This window comes from Rana temporaria, chromosome 2, assembly GCF_905171775.1.
Source record: "Rana temporaria chromosome 2, aRanTem1.1, whole genome shotgun sequence".
In the NCBI taxonomy this organism is placed as follows: Eukaryota; Metazoa; Chordata; class Amphibia; order Anura; family Ranidae; genus Rana; species Rana temporaria.
In genome coordinates, this window is record NC_053490.1 from 304849230 (window position 1) to 304866811 (window position 17582).

Genomic DNA, 17582 nt, shown 5'->3' on the forward strand with positions numbered 1-17582 from the left:
TTAGTCATGAAAGGGATAGACATGTTTGTTATTTTAAAACAGACTTTAGTATCACTTTAAACAGAAAAAATGTACCATTTCATGAAAAAAATAAGGACATTTTGAAATTGATGAAGCAATATGTCGCAAAAAAGTTGGGGCAGGGCCATGTTAACCACAGTGTAGCAACCCCTCTTCTTTTAACAACTATCTGTAAACATCTGGGAACTGAAGAGACCAGTTGCTGGAATTTTGGGTCAGAAGTGTTATCCTGTGCTTGCCAGAATTACGGTACTAACTGCTCAACAGTCCTGGGTCCTCTTCGGGGGAGAATTTTCTGTTTTAAGACTTGACAAATATTTTCAATTGGTGAAAGGTTTGGGCTGCAGGCATGCCAGTTAAGCACCCAGACTCTTCTTCTACTATGAAGCCATGTTGCTGTCATAAATGCAGTATGTGGTTTAGCATTGTAAGGCCTTCCCTAAAAAAAACGTCACCTGGATGGGAGCATATGCTGCTCTAAAACCTGGATATATCTTTCAGCACTGATGGTGCCTTTCCAGGTGTACAAATTGCCCATTTCATACGCACTAAGCTGATAGGTCCCTCTCTTTTTTTTTTTTTTTTTTTTTTTTTTTTTAGTCCAGAGGATGCGGCACCCATGGTTGCCAAAAAGAATGTGAAATTTTAATTTGTCTGACCACAGAACAGTTTCCACTTTGCAACAGACCATTTTCACTGAGCTTTGGCCCAGATAAGTTGGCAACTTTTCTGGATCATATCCAGCTGGGGCTTCTTGTTTGCAGGATGGCGCTTTAGCTTGAATTTTTAGATGGCACGGAGAACTGTTTTCAAAGACAGTGATTTTTGGAAGTATTCCTAAGACCATAAAAACAAAAACTAATGCAGTGTTAAATTACAACACTCATATCACAAAATATAAATTACATGGGAAAACAGGTGAAAGAAGTGCTTGAATACTAATCTACCATTATGGTGAAAAATAATAAACCACATAAAAACGTGCTAAAAATGCACCCAAGAAGATATCTTAACCTATTTCATATAAGGTGGTATAAATTCATTCGAAAACATATACCAACATTTTTTTAATAGAATGATAAAAAAAGCAGTTCATCAAAGGTGATTGTATATGTGATAAAGTCATAAACGACTGTGACTCTTCTTGAATAGTAGGATGAATCTTTTCAAAGGAATTTAAAAATACACCTTCACCAGTTAAACAGTTGGTCACCCAAGTGCTCAAGTATGAAATTTGCTTACCAGATAAAATTGACCACTTTAGCTAAAAAGTAGGTCTAATGCGCTTGTATGCAAGACACCGCTTGCTGACAGTGATGGATGGTGTATATACAAGATAGCTTCCTCCGGCCTGAAGTCACGAGTGGGATATATGCAGAAAATTACAGAGGAATCGAAAATAGTGTAATCCCCTTTATTATAAAAAATATAAATCTTTTTTTTTTTTTAATCAGAAAAATGTTTTATTGTGCCAAAAATAAAAGAAATTCAGATACATAGATATAAATCAGCATACATGAGAAATGCACAGAATATCGTCACTGAAAGACAAGTGGCTTACGCATGTCAGCACTGAGGCACAAGAAAGATACCAAAACCATACATTGTCAATAACTAAAGTAACACAGGGTCGGGTAGGCAAAAAAACGCCTTGCCCTCCACTAGACCAAACACTAGGCCAACGGGTCACATTGAAATTCTGCACTTCACAGTCTGCCCAGACATTTAGAACCACCACCCACCAATAATGTAATCTCACGTGCCCACAATATAATGCCCATTAGTGTAAAAATTGCCATGCACAAACAGGTACTAACCCCTGAGGGGGAATACCACCTACATCTGCAACAACCGAGTCATGACCAGTCTCGGAGGTGCTAATCCAGGCGTCTCCAACCAGGGCTGCCAGATGGAGGTAAATTTTTTGGATGCATTTCTATGCTGATATGTATAGTGCTCCCTTACAATAATGAGGTTTACCTGATCGACCCATTGTTTTTTAGTCGGGACATGCGGAGACAACCAGAGTCTAGCTATCTGTTTCCTTGCTAGATATAAAAGCCTAATCACTGCGATATTAACCGGTGGAGGATATACCTCTTCGTCAACAGCGCCTAGTATGCATACCTTGGGGTCCAACGGGACCCGAACCTGGAACACCGAGGAAATAACCTCAGTGACACTCCTCCAGAACCGATGCAATTTGTGACAGCGCCACATTAGGTGAATAAGCGATCCCTCCTCCCCACAGTGTTTGGGGCACAGAGAGGAATCCCTCCTTCCCCAACGGAACAGTTGAATGGGTGTGCGGTAGACCCTGTGCAACAGAAACAGGTGAGACAATCTATGGGATTGTGAAACTGAGGTCAAAGGGCCTGCTTGCAAACAGGAGTCCTATGTCTCCCCGTCAATGTCCCCCAGGTCCTCCGCCCAGCCTCTCCTACATGGTAAAGTCGCCGAGTTCTGTATAGACGACAGAAGGGAGGAGTATACCTGGGATATCATTCCTTTTTTATCTTTGCCAGTAGATATATCTATGATCAGCCTATGACTAGATAGTTGGAGGACAGAAATCCGACCTTGGGCCTGAAGGGCATGCCTGAGTTGCAAATATCTGTAGAATTGCTGTCTAGGTAGATCAAACTCATTTTATAAGTCTTGAAACGATTTAAGTACATTGTTATGGTAAATCTGGGCAATATTTTGAATCCCCGCCAATTTCCAAGATAGGAAGCCATCAAGTTTGAAGACCTCCGTCAAATTCAGGTTGTCCCACAAAGGAGTGTCCACTAAAAATCCCGAGACGCCCAAAGTTGACTTGACCGTAGTCCACAGTTTTCCTAAGAGGACCACAGTGGGCGCCGCCCGTGGCAGATGCAGAAACCCCGCCTCCAGACACGCCAAAACCGACGCATCCCCCGATCCCACTCAAAGCAGCTTGTCAATAAAAAATATAAATCTTAAAAAGCCAAATGGCTTGCTTACATGTGAAGTGCCTTAGCCTGGCATAGAGGCTGCATGAGTGTCTAGTGGCCGAATGGCGTATTGCGGCTCTCACCCGTACCTAGCGTGCGTTCCACCTCGCTACGCACACATACCAAAGGGACCGGAAGTGACGTGACCAAGGTTCGTCTCGACCTACGTTTCGTAAGGTTTTACGTCATCAGGAAGTGTTCATTTGGTCACTAGGGGCATGGAAGTTATAGCGTGAGTCAACGTCTCACTCAGAGGGAAATTGATTTGGTTAACATTTTGTCAGCCACGGTGTCGGTTCATAGCTATCAGTAACAACAACGGCTTCTTTTTTAAACATCGCCTATGGAGATTTTAAAGGTTAAAAGTTTGTCGCCATTCCACGAGCGAACGCAGTTTTGAAGCGTGACATGTTGGGTATCAATTTATTCGGCGTAACATTATCTTTCACAATATAAAAAAAATTGGGCTAACTACTATTGTCTTATTTTTTAATTTAAAAAAGTGTATTTTTTCCCAAAAAAATGCGCTTGCAAGACCCCTGCGCAAATACGGTGTGACAGAATGCTATGACCGCCATTTTATTCTCTGTTAGAATAAAAAATATATATAAAAAGAGGTGAAAGAGGCCAAGCAGGGAGATGACAAATACTAAAATAATTTTAATTAAGGAAAAAAAACAGTTTTTACTTAACCACTTAACGACCGCCGCATGTGTATATATACGTCCACAGAATGTCACGTACAGGCAGATGGGCGTATATATACGTCCCTGCCTTTCCGCGGGTCGGGGGTCCGCATGTACCGGGACCCCCCCCCCCGGTACATGCGGCGGTCGGAAATTGTCTGGGAGCGATCCGGGATGAGAGGGCGGCTATTCGTTTCTAGCCACCCCCTCGCGATCGCTCCCCGGAGCTAAAGAACAGGGAGAGCCGTATGTAAACACGGCTTCCCCGTGCTTCACTGTGGCGGCTGCATTGATCGTGTCATCCCTTTTATAGGGAGACACAATCGATGACGTCAGACCTACAGCCACACCCCCCTACAGTTGTAAACACACACTAGGTGAAACATAACTCCTTCAGCGCCCCCTGTGGTTAACTCCCAAACGGCAACTGTCATTTTCACAATAAACAATGCAATTTAAATCCGTTTTTTGCTGTGAAAATGACAATGGTCCCAAAAATGTGTCAAAATTGTCCGAAGAGTCCGTCATAATGTCACGAAAAAAATCGCTGATCGCCGCCATTAGTAGTAAAAAATAAATAAATAATAAAAATGCAATAAAACTATCCCCTATTTTGTAAACGCTATAAATTTTGCTAACTAACTAACCGATAAACGCTTATTGCGTTTTTTTTTTTTACCAAAAATATGTAGAAGAATACGTATCGGCCTAAACTGAGGAAAAATATTTTTTTATATATTTTTGGGGGATATTTATTATAGAAAAAAGTTAAAAATATTGAATTTTTTTTCAAAACTGTCGCTCTATTTTTGTTTAAAGCGCAAAAAATAAAAACCACAGAGGTGATCAAATACCACCAAAAGAAAGCTCTATTTGTGGGAAAAAAAGGACGTCAATTTTGTTTGGGAGCCACGTCGCACGACCGCGCAATTGTCTGTTAAAGCAACGCCTGGGCATTTAGCTGCATTTTGGTCCGGGGCTTAAGTGGTTAAAATAAAAAAATATATATATGAAGCTTTTTGATCCAGCTCCCCCCACACTTTAGACCATTAGACAAAAGGCGCCAGATGACGGCCACAATCACATCCTGCTATTCTCCACTTTGGGAAGGAGATGGGCGGGCAGTAAATACAGGCAGAAATCCCCAAAAGTATTGCTGGTTGTCTCTTGTCATACCAGCGATGACCACAAGATGGTGCCAGACTACAGTAGAAATTATAGGCCTGCAGTAGCCCGCAAAGCCGCTACCTCAATTAACGGCTGGAACGCGATCGCGCGGGGGGGCTCACCCCAGGCGCCAGGTCGCTAATTCTAGTCGCAATTGCAACCTGGCGCCCGGGAATGGTCAAACTCTGCTTTAAGGTGTTTATCCTTTAGGAGAATAGGCCAATGTTTTTTTTTTTTTATTTGTTCCACTTGTTTGTATTGCCGATGAAACCCTGATATGAATGCTAAGGAGGTGTCTTTTTAGTTTTGGTAGTCAGTAGGGATTCTCTATTGCCAATGCTTGACTTTTGGCCTTAAACAGAGTTTCTATTGGGTAGAGGCGATTCAGTTCGCATGTGCCGCGCTATATAAGTTTTTCATTCATTCATTCATTCATCCCTTTTCTTGAAATCTGTCTGTCAGGATCTGCGCTTGGTTGTGAAAGTCATCAAGACTATCACAATTGTGCCTAATCCTCATATATTGTCCCTTTGGGATTGCTCCCAACCATTGGGGTGGTGGCAGCTCTTGGTAGGCACAAGCCCATTTCTATTGGTTTCTTTAAAAAATGTTTTTGTGCCAATTCTATCTTTGTTTCTTATTAAGGTTAGGTCAAGGTCGTTTATTGATGATAAGCTCCATTCAGCTGTAAATTTTAAACCATATTTATTTGTTTTGATTTGTTTAAGAAATGATTGAAGACCTGCCTGTGGTCCCTCCCAGAGCAGGATGACGTCATCAATATACCTTTTATAAAAGGTTAAAGCTTGGTTCCTATTTTTAAAAATGGTTTCTTGTTCCCATTTATTGAGGACTATGTTTGCCGCGCTGGGTGCATAGTGTGCCCCCATTGCGACCCTTCTGATTTGTTTGAAAAAATTATTGATGGCCCAAAAATAATTATTTCCCATGGCCAGACCGAGTCCTTCTATCAGAAAGTTGATTTGAGTTTTTTGAGTTGGGATATATTGGTCAGTGGCCATTTTATCGCATCAATGGCATCTGGCTGTTTAATATTGGTATACAAGGACTCGATTTCCACTGTAACCAATATGATGTTTTCAGTAACCGCTAATTTTTGGAGTAGTAGGATGAAATCACGATTGTCCTTCAGGTAGGATGGGCTCTGTATCATCAGTGGTTTGAAATAGATGTCCAAATATTCACCCACTCTGGAATAGAGAGATCCAATCCCATTCACTATGGGTCGGCCTGGGGGATTGCCTTTGCTCTTGTGTATTTTCGGGACTATATATAAAACAGGAACCCTAGGAACATGTGAGATTAGGTAGTTGGCCTCCTTTTTATCTAGAAGTTTGTTGTCCAATGCCTTGTTTACCCAACATGTAAGTTCGTTTTTTAAATCAACTTAAATTTTTTGATAGGTAGCTGTATCATCAAGTAATCTATGAATTTCTTTATTATAATTCTCTTTGGTGTGTACCACTAACCCTCCCCCCTTGTCTGCTGGTCTGACCAACTGTTTTATCCCCTCTCATATAGATTGATTATTCTTATGTTTAATTACTTCCAGGGATTTTACTTCACCTTGAACCATGTTTTTAAATACCTCAATGAAGTGGTGTGTGCCCTTTTTGGGGTTGAACACGGAATTGTTTTTCAAACCACTGTGTTGGTAAAGGGTACCACCCTCCACAGTAGGAAAAACTTGTGATTGTGAAGAGAAATGTTTTTTAATATTTAATTTCCTAATATATTTTTCAACATCAACAAATAAATCAAACCTGGTGCAAATTTCAAACTTTTTGATAAAACTTCCAATTCTTTTTCAGAAAACTGTATATCTGTTAGACTAAAAGTGCCTGAGTTTAGTTGTCCTTATTTCTTTTTCTTTCTCCCTCTTCCTCTTCTACCTCTTTTTCTGTATGTTCTTTGAAATAGTGGAAACAAAAAACAAAAAATGCAGCGCTAAATTCAATGATTGGTGGAAATTTTTGCCATAATCAAATAACATATAAAAGTGAAATCAACAGAGGACTGTGAGAAATGCAATCGGGAAATTCACTCAGCATGGAAGCAATGCTGGTATAGAGTCCATATATGTGTTTCCAAACAGGTGAATGGAATCACCAAACAGGTGCAGTGAACAATGTTAAAAGTTCAGTGAACAATGTGAGAGTTCATAAGTATGCTTCCCAATGGATGAATGAAACACTTCACAGATTATGCCGGTTTAGATAACGTAGACAACAATCATAGCTTGTCTGTAGCAATCTTCAAAATATCAAAATACGGAAGATGGGTACTCTTACCAGCTCTGGTGGACTTGCATGTTAGTACTAACACCAAGTCAGATAAGGCATGGTGGTCACAGCGGACCCTGGGCTCTGTGCGCATGGATCTGTGAGGACTGTCACTCCAGCTTGAATGATGGAACCAATCTTGTCAGATACCTCTCCTCAGGAAGCAGGAACCCGGATGGACAAGGCCGATGGTAAAATGGCCACACTCATGGATCAACACAGCATGTGTAAAAAGGAAAGAAATGCTCCAATGGTGCAGATCAAAAAATAAAAACCGTGAAGGCTTTATTTAAAAATAATAACAGTAAAATCACGTGAAAAGTTATAAAAAGCAGTATGGGGTACTAGGCATGTTACAAGTTTTAAAGGCTTTAAAGTTCTTGGCTATTTTTGCCAATACATTTTTTACTTTAATTTCTCTCTCCACTAAGGATTCTTTTGAGTTGGCTGGATTAAGATCTTCCTGCCATTTATAAATTGTATTCTCTTCAAAATCTTTTATGTCCCTTTGGTATTTCTTAATTTTTTTTCTGTTTGATTTCACCAACATATTTGGACAAGTGAGCCTGCAGACTTGCCGCTTTGTCGGCACACTCCTTTGTCCCCATAAACAGTTCCATCCTTTCTTTAAAGGGGTTGTAAAGGAATTTTTTTTTCATAATAAGAATCCTTTACCTGCAGACATTCCTCTTTTCACTTCCTCATTGTTCGTTTTTGCTCAGAAGTTGCTCTATTCTGTTCACTTCCTGCTTGTCTGATTGTTACTCACCACCATGAAGGGAGGCTTTACTGCGGTGGTCAGTGACGTGCTCGCCCCCTCCTGGGAACTACATCTGTGCGGCAGGACGCTCTCTACATGTTAGAGACTTCAAGGAGGTGTGAATTACTGGGCGTGCTGCAATGCATACTGGGAAATGTAGTTCTTACATGAGCGAGCGCCGCAAACCAGGAAGTGAATGAGAGAACAGAAACTAGAACGCCGGAGGTGATATAGATGAAGGAATTTAATAGGTATTTACTTGTTTTTTTAACAGAATCATTACACTATTCTGTCTGTCTACCTTGCAGACATTAATTTTAGGCAAAAAAATGTTTTCCTTTACAACTCCTTTAAGTTCTGCTATTTTGTTTTTGCTCACAGACATTAAAGAACTGGTACTATTCATTAGCCAGTTCCAAATCCTCAACTCCATCGTTGGAACTGACATCCCATCGCAATCTCCTAGGTGTTTGCTTCTTTTGAGATGTATATAGGCAAGAATCTATGTGCCACCAAAGTATTATTTGTTTTTCCATATCAAATTGGAGTTGTTTGAAACCCCTCTCCATATAGATATTAGGACCAGGTGTTTGTTGGAAAATTTCTTCAATATTAATATGACGTTCCTTCGTAAAATTGAAAACATCCATTGCTGCGTGAGTAAAAAAAAGTTCACAAAGGAACTCAACTATTGGAAAAAAATATGTATACTTCGCGCCTCGGGAAATTGTACAAATTAAACAAATAAATCAGCGCAAGACGCTTTGCCCGACTTGTTCATTCCCCGACTTAGTTGGGGTAGGCGGTACACTTTGGTGGGGGTGGGTCAGCCACGCCCTGTGACCTTTGACCTCTGTGAACCCGCCTTCTGACCTTTGACCTCTGTGGGAGGTCCCTGTTCCAGTTCCTGAGTCCTAGCCTTATTATACAATGGGAAACCCTAACCCTATCCCTAACCCTAAGGTAAGTGAACCAACAATGCACTAGCTTAAAGGAACCTATTTAGAAAATAAAAAACAAACCTTTACAACCCCTTTAAGTAATCTTCTCTCAGCATGGCTCCACCCCAGCCTCTAACAGGAAACACTATTTAGCCCCATGCACTGCAAGCCCATCTTGCCCAAGCAACAATTGTGTGAAGGCTTCCCTGGGTGATTCTTGCCATGTGCTCTACTTTTGGCACCCATGCGCTGACTTTGGATTGTTCTCCTGACCATCCCTGTCTGCTTGTTGCCCCGACATTTGACTTGTCCTCCTGAAAACTCCTTGTTGCCCTGGACTGCTGCTTCCTCTCCATCCACCAGAGCCAGCTGGGAGACCTTGGGGGCCGTGACCTGGAGTCAGCTGCAGCTAAGTCCATCCTTACCATCAGAGGCCCTGTTGAAAACCTGCTGGCTCTTAGACTTTACGCCCTGGGGAATCATATGCTCTAACTCCCTATCCAGGATCGTGACATCGACCCTCAGCAGTCGGCCGTTGGGTCCACAAACTCCGCGGTGCGCGCCTAGTCACTTGGTCCCGCAGGTGACCTGACATATGTGATTTGAGATGCATGGAGGAGTGTAGTGTTCAGTGTCACTATTTTTTTTTATTATTATTATTACTGGATGCATAGTTATGCTATGTGTATACTTGCAATAAAATATTGTGATATTATATCCTTTATATTTTGTGATACAGTATGAGTGAGTAATTTAACACCGCACTGGTATTGAATTCCCTTATTATGGGAGAGGGTAGCTTACTTTAGTGCTGCCAGCTTGGGAGAGTGGCAGCTCAGGGTTTTTATTAGTTTAATTCCTGAGCCCATGTAGTGATGTCCATTACAGAATTGTGCATGTTTTTAATACAGTGCCATCTCATTTTGTTTCAGCCCCTTGTGCACAGAGATTTCTCCAGATTCTTGGAATCTTTCCATAATATTATGTTTTGTAGATTATATATTAAAAATCTTTGCAAAGGAATATTAGTCTGAAACTATTCGACAATTTTTAGTTGCAGCTTTTCACAAATTGGTCAACTTCTGCCCATCTTTACTTCTGAGACACACTGATTCTCTAAGATGCTCTTTTTATACCCAATCACATGTCTGACCTGTTGTTAATTATTATTATTATTATACAGAATTTATATAGCGCCAGCAGTTTGCTCCAATTAACTTAATTACTTGTAAAACGTTCTTCCAGCTCTTACCTGTTAGTACCATTTACATTGCCAGCTTTTTGTTGTCCTGCCCCACCTTTTTTGAGACGTGTTGCTGCCATCAATTTCAAAACGACCTTATTTTTTCCTAAAATGGTACATTATCTCAGTTTAAACATTTGATAGGTTTTCTATATTCTATTGTAAATAAAGTATGGGTTTATGAGATATTCAAATCATTGCATTCTGTTTTTATGCAGATCTTACACAGTGTCCCAAATTTTTGGGAACTGGGGTTGTAAAAGTCTACTTAATTTATTTTAAGGACTTTTATTTGTTATATTTTGTATTAAAGACTAAAAGGTGGATATGATGTTTGAAAAATCCATTTTACACTTAAGGCCCCCTTCACACATACTGACCGTTCTCCGTTTTTCATCCATCCATTGACAGGTGAAAAACAGACATCAATTCATTCCTATGCAAAAATGCATGACAACGGATGATCATTCATTTGCATCCGTTTTCATCTGCTTCCGTCAACATCATTTATTTATTTTTTTGAACAGATGAAAGCCCTATTTTTCATCCGCCAAAAAAACAAAACGGACAAAAAACGAATGTTAGCAAACGACAAACGTTTTTAAACCCTTTTTTTAAGCTGGTTGCTAAGGAGGGGGCCAGGCCGCCATGTCCTTAACAATTAATAAGTCATCAGCTATCAGCTGAATGTAAAGCAAAAAAATACCGGCAAAAAAAAATTAGCGTAGCCCCCCCAGGTCCATACCAGGCTTGGATTCGGAAGGGAAAAATGTTGAACCATTCAGCTGTGGGCTCTCCAAGTAGTGCGTAAATTTAAATTGCATTTTGAGGAACGTGACCTCCAGTGAGAAGCTGTTAAATTACAATACTGTACCTTGAAATTAAAGTAATGGTCCTCTATTAAAATTATACTTACCATGATTTTCATTTTTTTTTTTATAAAAAGCATTCATGGTTATATTTAAAAATGATTTAGGAGCTTTTTAGAAGGGAATACATTTTATAAGAAGTTTAATGTAACTTAAACAAAAACATTACAATCCTGTTATTCTTACCTGCTTTGTGCAATAGTTTTACATAGAGAAGCCCCAAACCTCCTCTTCTGGGGATCCACGTCAGTGCTCCTCCTCTTCTTTGTGTGCCTCCATAACAAACTGCATGCTGTGGGGGCAGACATGCAGGCTCGATCCCAGACCAACTTGTGTGCATCCATTGATATACACAGCACAGCTCAGCCCCATCCCCCACTCCCTCCTCGCAGCATTTGGTTGATTGCAGCGGGTGACACTTGCTCCAGCTGCTGCTTCCATGTCTAGTGAGGAGAGAGAGAGGGGAGACCGTTGCGCTCAGGCACAGCGCTGGATCAAGCTCAGGCTTGAGTAAGTATTTAGGGAGGGGCTGAAGAAAGCAGTTTTTTTACCTTAATGCAGAAAATGAATTAAGAAATAAAAAAAATCTTTAAGCCTTTACAACCACTTTCATATGAAATATTGCATATACGTTTTATACTGTTTTCTGCTGCAGTCAGCAGGTGGCGAGTGTGATCCTAATGCTCTGTGGCTGTAGATATATTCTTTTACTGCTGTCTGACGTTACACAAACACACCTGAGGGAGTCAGAGGAGGGTCACACCCCCTCCTGCTCTCCTGTAAAGATTTTTTTAATTACATTTTCAGTCTGTCCAAATACAATGACACGGCGGGGAGGATTTTCCCATCCACTTCAAATGTGTGGATAGGAAAATCTGGTCAGTTTTTGCTCCCCTATGGGCTGCCTAAACGGGTCTAAGGAAAAAAAAATGTGTTTATACTTCCCAGATGCCAGTATGACTAAGGTCCTGAGCTGTATATAAAGACAAAACTTGTTTTAGTTTTGTCTAGGCTAATGAGGGGTTTAAACCCTCTGACAAGTTTTTATTGTGGTCTTTGTACACTCTAGGGAGAAGTTTCATCATTTATCCTGATGACCATTGTCACCATGACAGAATATGAGGGTAAATCCTAAATGTTAGGGTTGTCATGAGAGCAAGAGGTGAGGTGAAACCTTCCAATAGTTTCACATGTTCTAGTGACAACTGTCTAAGATGGGAGTTCCCCTTAACTTCAGAAGATTTTCTGTCATTTCCTTTTGCATTTTCAGACTGCAAAAAAATTAGATTAAAGATTAAAACGGTTGGGCTATTAATTCTGTCTGCCTAGCCTCATTTATCCTAAAATTTCAACTTCTATAAAACAGTTGCACACACAACTAGCATGACTGTCATAAGTCATTTCCGGTGAAGGCAGAATTTTCCTTCTTTGTAAGTATTTCACGTAATTCAACTTTTCAGTTAATACTGGTATTTTACTGCTTTAAACCGTGTGTGTTCTGTCTTGCACGTTTTTATGTTTTTCATTTTTGCACATACAGATTGGAAAAAGTGGAAACATTCCAGCAGGAACAACTGTTGACACCAATATCACACATCCATTTGAGTTTGATTTTTATCTGTGCAGTCATGCAGGTATCCAGGTAATGTATATCAAGTGCTCTTTAAGGGCAGGAAAATGATTGTAATAAGGGGGAGTAGAGATCATGTTAAAAGTTTTCAATTTGAGATTTAGTTGGCTAACATAATTAAGATTACAACTAGGGTTGCACCGATACTGGTATTGGTGCCAATACTAGGCATTTGCATGAGTATCAGTACTTGTGCAAATGCTCCGATACCCAAATCCAATACTGGAAGTGATGTCTCCCTGATCCTGCACACATCTGCCTAGTCTTGGTCCATTGTCCCAGGATGTCTGTGTCCCGGCAGGCTGGGTCCCGATTTTCAGTACCAATGTGCCATTCTTGCTGCCAATGTGCCATTGTGACCGATCTGATCTGTAGATAGGCTCCAATCCCTGCAAGGTGCCTGCAGAAAACCACACCCTGCTCCTGCCCTCTTCCCAGCAGCACAGCTTGTTTTGGGCGGTCCGACTGCACAACGATGATCTTTAACTGTAAGTCCGAAAGTAATTGCAGGCAGTATAAGTGACCTGGATTGTGGAAAAACATGGTGTTTGGGGGTACAGTGGTAAAAAGGATTATGGCTGAGATTTGTTAGGAATACAGAGGTATGCAAGAGGAGCATTGATGGCAGTGGTAGAAAGGGGAAGTGCAAAGGTGTGGCATAAGACCCCTTTCACACTGGAGCATTTTTACAGCATTTTAGCGTTAAAAATAGTGCTCTTAAAATGCTCATAACACGCTCTCCATGCATCTCAATGGACCCTTTCACACTGAGGCGTTGCGCTGGCGGGGCGTTGAGAAAAGTCCTGCAAGCAGCATCTTTGGAGCAGCTTTTGGGCTCTGAAAAAAACCCTCCAAAAACGCCCCTCTTCATTGAAATGAATTGAAAGCGCTGTAAAAACGTCTGAATATCGCCTATAATCTGCTCTGAGCTGTAGAAAAGTCACATGATCTCCCAAAAATGTAAACATGCAAGCAAAAAAAGAGCATCTACAACAGCAGGACTGAAATTGCCCATGCTTCAATAACGCTGGAAAAAACACTGTTAAAACACCCGCAGCGTTGCATTAATTTTACCAATGGCGCCCTAAAACGCGGTAATAGCGCTAAAGGCGTTTTAAGGCATTTTTGCAGCACCTCAGTGTGAAAGGGCTCTAAGAGTGCAGGTGTAGGAGGGGATACAGTGTGCAGAGAAGCTGTCACTTCTGCCCCCTTGTCTTTCCAGCTCTCACCTCCTCCAACCCCACCAGCCTCCAACCCTCCCAAAATTGTCCTCAACTTCTAAAGCCTCCTATTCTTATCCACTGCTGCAAATGAATAACTGGCTGACCATACATTCATTTTATATGTCCACAGCCACCAATACATAGCCCAGCCCTCATGCCCTTTCCTCTATAACCCAAATTTAACACTCTAGAGCAGGGGTGTCTAAACTTTTTTCAAAGAGGGCCAGATTTGATAAAGTGAACATGCGTGAGGGCTGACATTCTTTGAACCATTAAAATTCGGTCTAAGTGTGTTCGTCTGAGCACTAATACACCGCCCAACCAGGATTCTCTTGCCTTTGTGGCGGTGTGTGATGAAGAGATGAGCTTGGTTGTGTTATTCGGATATACTGTATATATTTCTTTTGTGGCCCCAATGAATCCCAGAGCGCTGCTCAGGACTAAGGATGAGCTTGGGCGTGTTATTCGGATATCCCGTATTTATCAGCGTATAACACGCACAGGTTTAGCATTGCCCTGAATGCAGCCTCACCATTGCCCTGAATGCAGCCTCACCATTGCCCTGAATGCAGCCTCACCATTGCCCTGAATGCAGCCTCACCATTGCCATAATTGCAACCCTTTACCATTGCCATGAATGCAGCCTCACCATTGTCATGAATGCAGCCATACCATTGCAACCAATGCAGCCTCACATGTGCCAAAAATGCCGCTTCACATGTGCCATGAATGCAGCCTCACATGTGCCATGAATGCAGGCTCACATGTGCCATGAATACAGCCTCGCATGTGCCATGAATGCAGCCTTACCATTGCAATCAATGCAGCCTTACCATTGCAATCAATGCATCCTTGCCATTGCAACTAATGCAGCCTCACATGTGCCATAAATGCAGCCTTACCATTGCCATCAGTGCAGCCTGATCAATGCCCATCTGCAGCCTCGGAGGGCAGAGGGAGCTGGGCGGGACGAGTGCCGACAGATTACAAACAGGAGAATCTCTTGTTTACGCTGTGGCCTCTTTAATACAAAATCCTGCCTCCTATGATAGACAGAACAGTTGTCCAATGGCATCCCAGGAGACAGGACTTCCAATACAGACACTGCTGAGTAAATCGCAGATTCTCTTCATGTAATCTGACAGCGCTCGTCCTGCCCCCTCCCTGTCCCCTCCAAGGCAGCACCGATAAATACGGTATATATTTTTTGTGGCCCTGGGGGCCACAAACAACATATATATCCAAATCTCCAGGGGGGCCATATTAAATCAACAGGGGGGGCGCATTTGGCCCGCGGGCCGGACTTTGGACATGCCTGCTCTAGAGGTCCCTTCGAGCCATCCAGCAATCTCCCGATGATCCTCCCACCCCCCTCCTCTCCTCCCAGTGATCGCAGCCTTTTCCATCCCAACCACTCCAGCCCTCCCACCCCACAACCCCTATCCCAAACCACCCTCAACTATCCTGCCCTCACCCATTACTCCCTTCCCTCTCCAACTTCCAAACCACCTACTCCTCCTAGGCAATAGGTATTGGTAATTGGTATGAGCGATTACTTAAAAAAAAAAAAAGTATTGGTACTCGTACTCAGTGTTAAAAAAAAATGGTATCGGTGCATCCCTAGTTACAACTGGCTGAAAAAACAGGGAATCAGCTACCAGCTGCATTTTTTTTTAAAACTTAACCTTTTAACTTTACTTATTTTATCTTTTATAGGGCACCAGCCGTCCATCCCATTACTATGTTCTTTGGGATGATAACCGGTTCACAGCTGATGAACTTCAGATTCTCACCTACCAGTTATGTCACACATATGTTCGTTGCACACGGTCTGTTTCCATACCTGCACCTGCATATTATGCTCGACTGGTGGCTTTCAGAGCACGATACCACTTGGTTGATAAGGAACATGACAGGTAAGTGGACCTCTTTAGATTTTACCCATTAAAGTTGAGTAAAAAATCTGAGCTATTCCTTTTGTGGCGGAGGTTGATGGTTGTTTACATCTTTTCCAGTGGGGAAGGCAGTCACATCTCTGGACAAAGCAATGGGCGGGATCCACAAGCCTTAGCTAAGGCTGTGCAAGTTCATCAAGACACATTACGCACCATGTATTTTGCATGATGACCAATTGCAAACCTTTTCTGGTGGACTATTTAGATGTGTGACATGTTTGCCCAATACCGTACCTCATTGGCTCAGAGTAGTTTTCAAAGTTTCTGAGCCTAAACCCACAAGGGTACCTCACAACAAACTGACAAGCCCAATGGCGTCCCACAGGACCAACTTGGAATCACTTCGGACAATGATGCTTTTGTTTTTGCATGTTGTGGGAATGTAAGAGAGCACCATTTTAGCAGGTCTCCTTTGGTTGCCACGACAAAATCCTCAATGACTTGAAATTCAAAACTGCAGGCAAATAAACTGAAAAGCTGAGCCCAGCGCTCCAGTGGAGAAGGATGAATGTGCATAGCAACAATTTTGTGATGAAAGATCATATAAAAAACAAACAGTTTTGAGCCTTAAACAAAAGCTAAATCTGTTGTTTTCCCATTACAGTAAAGAAGACTTGATGAGATTACATGTGAGCATAAAAAAACACCCCTTGATGATGCTCCCACACCATGTGTTTCACAAAACCAGCACAATAATGCCACTTAATTTTCTAAGAATATAGCAGTGGTCGGCTAACTAGTGGTCAACAGTGGTTCAGTTCTTGTTGTGATTTAATAATATGAAATGCCATGGGGATAAAATGTCCATAAGTCAAGACCTCAAATGTACACCATATTCATGTAGGGAAGGCTTTCATGCTACACGGCATGATAAACCAGCCAAATGTACTGAATGCTCACTACTTCATGTTTCCCCTGAAATCCGTTCGTGCCATATGGTCGTCTTATACTGAGGCAAAACGGAGCTGGGTTATTCTAAGCAATAGGGTGGTGTTATTCGATGATGACCTGACTCCTGCGTGCCTTCCTGTCTCAAACAAGTTGTTTGCCACATATACAAATGCACGTGATACATTTTAAAACTGTAATATCATTGGTCCAAGGTGGTTAAAGTTACAGAAAATTGTGCAAAGTGCCTTGAACCCTTTAAGTGCTAGAAATGAGGTTATTGTTTCTGCTCCTTTGGCTTGGCAGATGTACGTAGTGGCACTAGAAGCACCAGCTCATTGGGAACAAACGTTTTGGAGGTGCATCCATCAGTCCTTGCACAATTACTGAAGGTGTTGTTTGCTAGGTTTAGTGGCTGTCAGTGCTGCTCGCATTTCGCTTCAGTTTGCCTAAACTGAAGGTTCCCTCGATCATAGTGCCAGCTTTACTTCAATTCAGGGTTTTCATTCATCATTTTGTTTGGTTCATGCATAAAGAGATATTACAGAAATGTGCAGTATGTGCAGTATTTTAAGGAAAATATTAGCAGGATCTCAGATTTCTCAAAGTAGCAGGTACAGTATGAAGAAGAACCTTTACAGCTTAAGCATGGAATGTAGGATGAGAATCCATGCGCCAAATGTTTTATTGCCAGCAAATGTGAAGATGGAATGGAAGAGGGCAATGACTTGAATCTTTTTTTTTTTTTCTTGCTAGCAGTCAATTACTAGAATTGGCTGTCAACTTAGATTATAGGAAATGGTTTCTGTAAAGTTAAAGGCAATGCTGTTAAAGAGAAATGTCCTGCAAAAGCTGATATTCAAGTGACATAGTTCTTACATGAAATTAATAGTTCTCCAAATTCTCTAATTGCATTCCAAA

The 17582-nt window shown here is 41.5% G+C and overlaps 1 protein-coding gene across 1 annotated transcript in view; it reads left to right on the plus strand.

Moving 5' to 3' along the window:
* The window catches only part of LOC120926967 (protein argonaute-1), a 193802-nt gene extending 176591 nt beyond the window's left edge, over positions 1-17211 (plus strand). Inside the window, exons 17-19 of the mRNA XM_040337319.1 lie at positions 12506-12607; positions 15535-15734; positions 15834-17211. Coding sequence (XP_040193253.1) covers positions 12506-12607; positions 15535-15734; positions 15834-15942 — 411 coding nt within the window. The 3' untranslated portion in view covers positions 15943-17211. The remainder of the gene's footprint in view (positions 1-12505; positions 12608-15534; positions 15735-15833) is intronic.
* Positions 17212-17582: the final 371 nt, after the last annotated feature.